General features: G+C 39.8%; 1 protein-coding gene across 3 annotated transcripts in view; it reads right to left on the bottom strand.

Annotated features, from left to right (window-relative positions):
• Nucleotides 1-2,032: 2,032 nt before the first annotated feature.
• Nucleotides 2,033-10,826, bottom strand: part of fhit (fragile histidine triad diadenosine triphosphatase) — a 623,061-nt gene continuing 614,267 nt past the window's right edge. For all 3 annotated transcript variants that reach the window (XM_060910954.1, XM_060910955.1, XM_060910956.1), the window contains one exon: nt 2,033-2,302. In XM_060910954.1, coding sequence (XP_060766937.1) covers nt 2,201-2,302 — 102 coding nt within the window. In that variant the 3' untranslated portion in view covers nt 2,033-2,200. The remainder of the gene's footprint in view (nt 2,303-10,826) is intronic.

The raw sequence follows: 10,826 nt of genomic DNA, 5'->3' as shown, positions 1-10,826 counted from the left end.
AAAAATTAGAATATCATGGAAAAATTGTTTAATTTCCATAATTCCATTCAAAAAGTTAAACTTTCATAGATTATAGATTCAGGGCCCACAATTTAAATGATTTCAAGTATTCATTTGTTTATTTTTACATAATTTGGGCTTCCAGCTCATAAAACCCACGAAAACAGGAATTCAAAAAATTAGAATACTGTGAACAAATCACCGTTTACTTCTCAGTTTTTGCAGAAAAAAAAGATATTAAGATCACATCAAATCAATCAAAATATGGTACTTTCAAAATGATATGTCAATCTTCAATACTTGGTTGGGAATCCCTTTGCCTTAATCACTGCCTCGATGCGACGTGGCATTGAGGCAATCAGCCTGTGGCATTGCCTGGGAGTTATGGAAGCCCAGATTTCCTTGATGCTTGCTGTCAGCTCTTCTTTGTTGTTGTGTCTGGTGCCCCTCATTTTCCTCTTGAGAATACCCCATAGATTCTCAATGGGGTTTAGGTCCGGTGAGTTGGCTGGCCAGTCAAGCACTGTGATGGCATGGGCATGAAACCAAGTTTTGTTGCTTCTGGAGGTATGGGCAGGGGCCAGGTCCTGCTGGAAGATGAAATCTGCATCTCCATACAGATCCTCAGCAGAAGGAATCATGAAGTCCTCTAAAACATTCTGGTAGACTGTTGCGGTGACATTGGATTTAAGAAAGCAGAGTTTACCAACACCTGCACCGGACATTGCACCCCAAATCATGACTGACTGTGGATATTTCACACTGGACCTCAAGCAGCTTGGATTCTGTTCCTCACCCGTCTTCCTCCAAACCCTTGAACCTTGATTCCCAAATGAAAGGCACACTTTACTTTCATCGGAAAAGAGGACCTTGGACCACTGGCCAACAGTCCAGTTCTTCTTCTCCTTGGCCCAGTTCAGACGCTTCCTACGTTGGCTCAGGTTCAGAAGTGGCTTGACCCGAGGAACCCGACAGTTATAGCCCATCTCCTGGATGTGTCTGAACGTGGTGGTTTTTGAAGCTGTGACTCCTGCCTCATTCCACTCTTTCTGGATCTCTGCCAGATTCTTGAATCTTCTGTTTGATAATCCGCTGAAGCCCACAGTCATCTCTTTTGCTGATGCATCTTCTCCTCCCACATTTTGCCCTTCCACTAGACTTTCCATTGATATGCTTGGACACAGCAGTCTGTGAACAGCCAGCCTCCTTAGCTATGAACTTTTGTGGCTTACCCATCCTATGGAGGGTGTCAATGATGTCTTCTGGCCAGTTGTCAAGTCTGCAGTCTTCCCCATATTGAACCGAACTGAGACAATTGAACCAAACTGAGACAATTTAATGACACCCGGGGAAACCTGTGCAGGTGCTTTGAGTTTAGTAGATGATTAGTGTGTGACACTCAGTTTAAAACATTCATGCCCTGCAAAATGTGGGCTGATTTGTTCACAGTATTCTAATTTTTTGAATTTCTGTTTTCGTGGGTTTTATGAGCTGGAAGCCCAAATTATGTAAAAATAAACAAATAAATACTTGAAATCGTTTAAATTGTGGGCCCTGAATCTATAATCTATGAAAGTTTAACTTTTTGAATGGAATTATGGAAATTAAACAACTTTTTCCATGATATTCTAATTTTTTGGAAAGGGTCTGTATATAGCCTTCAGTATTGTTCATATGCTACTTTTCTATCATTCTGGCATTAGTAAACTTTCAGGCATGCTTCCTGAGCGAGGTGATAACTCAATTTGTCAGTTTGCCGAGATGTGTCGCTAACAGGAAGTCCCATTTCCTGTTAGTCATTATATCACCATACAGTTAACCATATTGAACCACTCATATTGGAAAAATGTAAAAAAAAAAAAATAATAATAATAATAATAATAATAAATGTTCAGGACAAATTGTGGCTGCAGGTATCCTTTTGAAACACTGCCTTGTACTCTGAAGCATAAATGCGTCTGTTTTCTTTTTTTATGCAGGAAAATAATGCACAATTTAGAAGACCGTTTTATTGATTTATTTTTTTGCCCAGCCTATATCATTAATTAAAGTCAAACAATTGCAAAAACGAATAATGAGCAATTTTCCTTCACATCTGTAGAGGTCACATGAACACACTTCTCGAGAATATGTAACTACTTTTCTAAGAGATACTAATTGGACAGTTTTTAGATTATATAGATGTTTTTAACAAAATAAACTAACTGAAGAGGCCTCTTAGCTCTGTCGCCTCTTTCGCCATCTCCTCCTCCGATCTCCATTTGGATGCAATGTCTTCACTTTCACGATCATGTTTCTGGAGCTAAACACAAACCAGATATAAAAAAGTGTTAAAAATAAAAAGACAATGTACGAGCATAAGAAAACTTTCCATTACTGGCCTCAAGACATTATGCAAATACACGAATGTGGCAGAACATTAAACAGGGCAGAACTGAAGAGAAAACATTAACAAGTATGTGTTATTATTATCATTATTATTAAGCTATGTGTGTGTGTGTGTGTGTGTGTGTGTGTGTGTGTGTGTGTGTGTGTGTGTGTGTGTGTGTGTTGTATAATCCTCCAGAATGCCGCTTGAAGAAAATGCCTTCGACCTTGGAGGTAGTTTATCATTTATTTCGCTTTATTATGCGACTTATGTATATATTTCCATCTCTTCATAATATGAATCAACTTTTTCTATGCATATACAAGAACTTTGTTTTTTTGTATTATTTTATTTTCAAACAGTATAGAGCACAGCTCGAGGATTAAAAATAATTTTTATTTTGACATACACTGCAACAAATAGAAACAAAATCTATATTTATTTTCAGATATTTAACAGTTACTCCACAAAATCGAGTCGTACATGAGCTGATGAGACGTGGAGTACCAAGTTGGCTATAACCCATGTACGACGAGATTGAGTGGAATAACTGTTTTATTCTATCCACATTCACTGGATTTTGAGAAACAGAGCATTTTTATTTTTATGCAAATTTGATAAATAAATTAAAAAAAAAAATTTATTCAAAACGTCTGACAAATTTGTGAAAAATGCGGTAATAATAATTCTTGAAAAAAATAAGAGATGTTCTTCCCATCAAATACTTTTATTCCATATTTTGTTTGCCTTTTTTGCATTTTGGGGGGGGTTGTTTTCAAGTAGATCTTTTATTTCATCCTCGATTGGTTCAGCAACACGTGCCGCCATTTTGTTTTTCTCTACTCATGGTATACGAGCAGAGAATATAGTATATGAGTAGAGTAGCCAATCAGAGTGTGCGGTTGCTCATATCCAGTGAATGTGGATAGAATAAAAAGAAACAGAATGACTTGAAGCACATATCATGTGTTTAATCATGTGCTTATAGTTTTTGATATGTTGGTAATGCATTTTTATAAATATTTTCAGATTCAAGCAGTGCAGTTAAGCCCATTAGAGTTGAGCCTATATACTGGGTTTTACGGTAACCACAACAAGCTTGGAGGGGAAAAGTGGATCCCCCACTTGTCTGTTTTAGTTGAGATGAATTTGAAGAAAAATATGTTACATCGAGCAATTAATAAGAAAGTGTGCATGTAAACTTTTCTAGTGTGTAGATCTTTAATTCCAACCAATGAGCCGAAGCCCCCCCCAGCCCCAAAAAAAAAGTGTCTGATAGTTATCGCAAATACAGTGGTGCTTGAAAGTTTGTGAACCCTTTAGAATTTTCTATATTTCTGCATAAATATGACCTAAAACATCATCAGATTTTCACATAAATCCTAAAAGTAGATAAAGAGAACCCAGTTAAACAAATGAGACAAAAATATTATACTTGGTCATTTATTTATTGAGGAAAATGATCCAATATTACATATCTGTGAGTGGCAAAAGTATGTGAACCTTTGCTTTCAGTATCTGGTGTGACCCCCTTGTGCAGCGATAACTGCAACTAAATGTTTCCGGTAACTGTTGATCAGTCCTGCACACCGGCTTGGAGGAATTTTAGCCCGTTCCTCCGTACAGAACAGCTTCAACTCTGGGATGTTGGTGGGTTTCCTCACATGAACTGCTCGCTTCAGGTCCTTCCACAACATTTCCATTGGATTAAGGTCAGGACTTTGACTTGGCCATTCCAAAACATTAACTTTATTCTTCTTTAACCATTCTTTGGTAGAACGACTTGTGTCCTTAGGGTCGTCGTCTTGCTGCATGACCCACCTTCTCTTGAGATTCAGTTCATGGACAGATGTCCTGACATTTTTCTTTAGAATTCGCTGGTATAATTCAGAATTCATTGTTCCATCATTGATGGCAAGCCGTCCTGGCCCAGATGCAGCAAAACAGGCCCAAACCGTGATACTACCACCACCATGTTTCACAGATGGGATAAGGTTCTTATGCTGGAATGCAGTGTTTTCCTTTCTCCAAACATAACACTTCTCATTTAAACCAGAAGTTCTATTTTGGTCTCATCCGTCCACAAAACATTCTTCCAATAGCCTTCTGGCTTGTCCACGTGATCTTTAGCAAACTGCAGATGAGCAGCAATGTTCTTTTTGGAGAGCAGTGGCTTTCTCCTTGCAACCCTGCCATGCACACCATTGTTGTTCAGTGTTCTCCTGATGGTGGACTCATGAACATTAACATTAGCCAATGTGAGAGAGGCCTTCAGTTGCTTAGAAGTTACCCTGGGGTCCTTTGTGACCTCGCCGACTATTACACACCTTGCTTTTGGAGTGATCTTTGTTAGTCGACCACTCCTGGGGAGGGTAACAATGGTCTTGAATTTCCTCCATTTGTACACAGTCTGTCTGACTGTGGATTGGTGGAACCCAAACTCTTTAGAGATGGTTTTGTAACTTTTTCCAGCCTGATGAGCATCAACAATGCTTTTTCTGAGGTCCTCAGAAACCTCCTTTGTGGAAGTACCATGATACACTTCCACAAACATGTGTTGTGAAGATCAGACTTTGATAGATCCCTGTTCTTTAAATAAAACAGGGTGCCCACTCACACCTGATTGTTATCCCATTGATTGAAAACACCTGACTCTAATTTCACCTTCAAATTAACTGCTAATCCTCGAGGTTCACATACTTTTGCCACTGACAGATATGTAATATTGGATCATTTACTCAATAAATAAATGACCAAGTATAATATTTTTGTCTCATTTGTTGAACTGGGTTCTCTTCATCTACTTTTAGGACTTGTGTGAAAATCTGATGATGTTTTAGGTCATATTTATGCAGAAATATAGAAAATTCTAAAGGGTTCACAAACTTTCAAGCACCACTGTATATACGTATATTACTTTTTTTTTTATAATGCTACATACTTGTCTAATGTCTGTTAAGTCATACATGCATTAATAGACTTGATGTCACATTAATCAGCTGAAACATTTTCCATTTCCCTTGACAGAAAGACAGGCCACATCACATTTTTCACATGAGACAAAATATTACTAATGTGAGATGATTAGGAAGTGGGCAGAGCTTGCAGCAGATCAGTTCATATCAGAGCGTAATGAGTGATAAGTCGTAGTCGCATCCTCCGATGTCACACTGCATAAGATTGCCAGATGGCGTTATACTGAAGAGTGTCACTTACATGACTAGAAGTTAATAAGGAATAGTGGATTAGAGCTTTGAAGAAGAACTACTTGAGTTTATAAACAAGGAATATTTACCAACCAACAACAATCAGCACAATAAAGTTCTAAATATTTGAATATATGAATATGGGCTTCATAGAAGGTGTTACCATATTGTTTCCCAGATATCTTATGGTCCAATAAAAGTCAGAAAATAAAAACAAACCTTATCTAGTACCCTACAGTATTACTGAATTATTTGGACAGGGTGTCATTACGGTACTCATAGATAGCTGAGATTGCTCAATGATCAATGCTTGTATTTATGCCTGCTTTTTAAAGGTAGGGTAAATGTAGTCAGTGTAGTCAAGATGTAGTCCTGAGGGTTTTTTCTTTTGCTCCACTTTCATTACTTTAGGGTAAATCAAGAAAAGTTTAATGCTGATACAGATGTATCTGTAACAACATTCATAGCATGGTATATTACATTTATAAGTCAAAGTCCCTCTCGCGCCAGGATCTGGTCTTCCCAGGCAGTCTCCTGTCCCAGTACTAACCAGCACTTTAAGGTGTATGGGTGCGGCACTGATCTCCATTTCAATAGCCCTTGGCCTCTCACCTATACAGCTAGGGTTACAGTGGGGGGCGGGTCCTCTGGTAACTGCGAGAGTTTGACTCCCCACTCACATCTGTACTGCAGCGTGCCTTGCCAGATGGTAGTAGGTACCATTTTTATGATGGTCTTTAGTACGACCCGACCGCAAGTAGAATTCATGATCTCCTGGTCAAGAGGCGGACCCGCTAACTACTAGGCCAACTCACCAACTAAATTATACATTGTTATAATTATGTACGAAAGTGAAGAATTTGTATGGTTATGAATGGTTAACATGATATGCACAATGAAAAGAAAGTAATCGAAAAAATCCATAAATTAACACAAACAAGACGAGCTATTGTATTCAAAAATAAATGGCACCTTATACAAGAAGGAGGAGTTAGTGTGTTCATGGTAGCTAGAGTAGCTGAGCTGTATTATTGGAAGATTGTGCACATGCTTGACTTCACTGTTTCATTGCCATTTTTTATTCAGGTTGGCTTCTGAAAAATATTTACACCAGGCTTGTAGTACTCAAGTCCAGGACTCGGACTCGAGACTTGACTTGGACTTGGACTCGTGCATTAACTGCATTCGGACTCGTAAATTGGACACGACGACTTGGATTTTTTCTTTATTTTTTTGAAACATGCCATAATAATTTGTCATAAGATATTTCTATCTACATTAATTCTTATAGTAATTTCGTGCAAGAGATTGCACATCCACCTGTTCATATGTCGTGTTCAGGAACAAACTAACATTAATGGCGCTAAAATGCCTGGAGAGACGCCCCTAGGATTGTCCACTTTGCTTATACAGACTTCTCGTACAGTGGGAAAAAAATGCACTGCTATGTGTTCCATATGTAGAAGAACTATCGAGGAGACGACGAGGACAACCTCGAACTTCAATCGTCAGTTGGCGAGACTCCACCCAGAGAAGGAAATGACACACGATGTTCATTGCTCTGTTGATAGCGGGGCTTGTTGAGTGATGAACTAGCTAGTGTTAACCCTCTCTCATGTTATTTGCCCTGTTAATAGTGGGCGGGGCTTGCTGAGTGATGAACAAGCTTTTTATCTGTAGCCTATTAACTAAAATGGGGCAGTCGAGCGGTAACGTTAGCCTGACACAATAGCAGAGACGCTTTCACATAAAGGCAGCAACAGGCACTGTCAAATGGTGCGGTTAGAGTCTTGTTCTTGGGCTTGACTCGAAATTTTCTTCAGTGACTCAGACTTAAACATATTGGGGACTTGAGGCTAGACTCGGACTCAAGGTTTAGTGACTCGTTACAACGCTGATTTAAACACTACTAAAGGATGAGAAACAATCTGATTAATACTCAGTGATGCATTATAACATGTTGTGACCATGTTCATAGTTCAGTATAAACTATGTTACCAATGCCACTGAAGAAGAAGAAGAAGAAGCTCCTGCTTTTTAGCGCAAGCAAACGTATGAAATGCAACGTGGTGCACTGAGAGTTAGGCAGATTTGCTTTCTCTCACTCTTAGTTTGTTCACATGTCAGAGCCTCAAACACACACAGCATGTGTTCACCCACACTCTTTCCACCCAGACTATCACACAGAGTCCAAATCTGCACCATTTACCCCATACGATGCTTCGCTCTGGTCCGAAAATGACATTGGTTGAGGAGGATTTGTGATTGGATTGCACTTACTGCTTCATTCTTTATGCCAGTAAACTGAGAAAAAAAAAAAAGCCGGGTGTTTGTCGGTGTCATATTTTGCTGTGAGCGGGATTTGGGGGAGGGCGAGTTCCTGGAAAAGACAGCCGAAAGTCCAAAGGAGCAAAAATAACGCCTGACGTCAACTTGCAATGCCTCGTGAAGGGACTGTCATAATAGAACAGTATTAAGTTTAGATCTCTTTTACAACAAAGTCAAAAATCAATGCTTCTGACAACACTAAATGCATTCTTTTAAAGCCTGAGTCATCAGACTTATGGATTCAGCATTCACATATCTGTCAGAAATTGCTTGAGAAAATTACATGCTCATTATTTCAATTATAAACACAAGTAAGTTTTAATTATATATATCCATCCAAGAACAGTCCTTCCTTTAAAACCATGAACTGACAGGTGCAGTGACTAACAGTGATTATCTTGTTACAAACGCACCTGTCAAGTGGTGGGCTATATTCAGCAACAAGTGAACAGTCAGTTGACATGTAGAAGTTGATGCGTTGGAAGCAGAAAAAATGAGCAAATATAAGGATCTGAGCGACTTTGATAAGAGCCAAATTGTGATGGCTGGACGACTGGGTCACCTCATCCACAGAACAGCAGGTCATGTGGGGTGTTCCCAGTATGCAGAGATTAGTAAGTACCAAAAGTGGTCCAAGGAAGGACAACAGGTGAACCAGCAACACTGTCATGGTCACCCAAGACATGAGGAGTGAAGACTGGTCCTTCTGGTTTGATCCACAGAAGACCTATGGTAGCACAGCTGAAAAGGTTTATCGGGCTATGAAAGAAAGGTGTCAGAATATAGTGCATCGCAGCCATGGAGTGGACAGAGTGTTTATGCTGACCCCTGTCCATTGCCAAAAGCACCAACAATGGGCATGTGAGCATCAGACCTGGACCATGGACCAATGGAAGAAGGTGGCTTGGTGAGATGAATCACATTTTCTTTTACATCATGTGGACAGCCAGATGCATGTGTGTCTCCCCCCTGGGGAAGAGTTGAGACCAGGAAGAAGACACTATGGGAAGAAGGCAAGCCAGTGGAGGCAGTGTGATGCCCTGGGTAATGTTCTGCTGGGAAACCTTGGGTCCTGGTATTCATGTGAGTGTTAGTTTGACATGTTCCACTGACCTAAATATTGTTGCAGACCAAGTACATGGCGTACCCCTTCATGACAATGGTACTCCCTAATTGCAGTGGCCTCTTTCAACAGGATAATGCACAATGAGGAAGCCATGGCCAAATGGTTAGAGAAACAGCTTTGGGAGCAAAAGGTTGCTGGGTCAGTTCCTCCAACCAGCAGGACTGCCTCAAGTGCCCTTGAGCAAGGCACCTAACCCCCAACTGCTCTGGCAAGTGTGGTGGCGTACCTTGTGTCTGATTAACCAAAGAACAATTGATGATGCAATTATCAGTTTGGGCAAGAACCTGGCCATAACCTAACTAACCTAAAATAAATACACAATGCAAAAATTGTTTGGGAATGATTTGAGAAGCATGACAAAGAGTTTGAAGTGTTGTCATGACTGGTAAATTCTCCAGATCTCAATCCAGTTGAGTATGTTGGACAAACAAGTTTGATCCATGGAGGCCCCACCCCGCAACTTACAGGAGTCTTGGTGCCAGATACCAAAGCACACCTTCAGATGTTTTGTGGAGTCTGTACCTCAATGGGTCAGAGCTGTTTTGGCAGCACAAGGAGGACCGACACAATATTAGACAGGTGGTATGGCTGATGGGTGTACATAGAACAAGTAGTCAACATTGACCCAATTATACATAATAATAAGTTTTCTCTTACATGTCATTCTCCATTGGTTTTGTTCCTTCTATTTACCCAGCCTTAATGAATCCTAATTATCTGATCCAGTTCATTTGAAAATGGAACCAATTTGCTGGGAAACAGAAAGCTCTGAAATACTTTGACATTTAATGAAACTGAGTCAATATTTTCCTTTTAAATGAAAGCAAGTACACTTGTTATGACAGTGTTTTGTTTGCTTCTTAATTAAATGCTGAATAACTTCCAGTCTGGTCCAAAAAGTTCTCGTCTTCTGTATAAAAGCTTCAAATAAGAATAAATTGTTGACTCACTATATTAGTGACTTGTTATTCAGGTTGGATTATAATTTTTTCATTATAAATATTAGATTATAATTATTTCAGTGCCGCATTGACCATTTCAGTATCTGCTTGATGGAAATATGAAATGTAGTGTTTTATATAGAATAGGTTTTTATTATTATGCATTGAAATTCTTGTCTTGCATGTTTTATTTTTTGTGGGTTTTTTTGTTTTCAATGTTCTGTGTTTCTATGTTTGCACCATAGAATGGCAATTTTAATTTCATTGGATACATTTACAATGGGGCGGCACAGTGGTGTAGTGGTTAGCGTTGTCGCCTCACAGCAAGAAGGTCCTGGGTTCGAGCCCCGTGGCCAGCGAGGGCCTTTCTGTGTGGAGTTTGCATGTTCTCCCCGTGTCCGCGTGGGTTTCCTCCGGGTGCTCCGGTTTCCCCCACAGTCCAAAGACATGCAGGTTAGGTTAACTGGTGACTCTAAATTGGCCGTAGGTGTGAATGTGAGTGTGAATGGCTGTCTGTGTCTATGTGTCAGCCCTGTGATGACCTGGCGACTTGTCCAGGGTGTACCCTGCCTTTCGCCCATAGTCAGCTGGGATAGGCTCCAGCTTGCCTGTGACCCTGTAGAACAGGATAAAGCGGCTAGAGATAATGAGACATTTACAATGACAACAAGTGTTGCCAGTCAAAACAAACCTTGCCCAGCAGCACTTATTTTATACCTATATGTTGATAATGGTAATATTTCTCAACCATACTACCACACCATTCACACCTACAGTCAATTTAGAGTCACCAGTTAACATAACCTGAATGTGAGTGTGAATGGTTGTCTGTGTCTATGTGTCGGCCCTGTGATGAC

Source organism: Neoarius graeffei, chromosome 26 (assembly GCF_027579695.1).
Source record: "Neoarius graeffei isolate fNeoGra1 chromosome 26, fNeoGra1.pri, whole genome shotgun sequence".
Taxonomy (NCBI): Eukaryota; Metazoa; Chordata; class Actinopteri; order Siluriformes; family Ariidae; genus Neoarius; species Neoarius graeffei.
The sequence above is the reverse complement of the archived record's forward strand: the minus strand, read 5'-3'. Positions and strand labels throughout refer to the sequence as shown.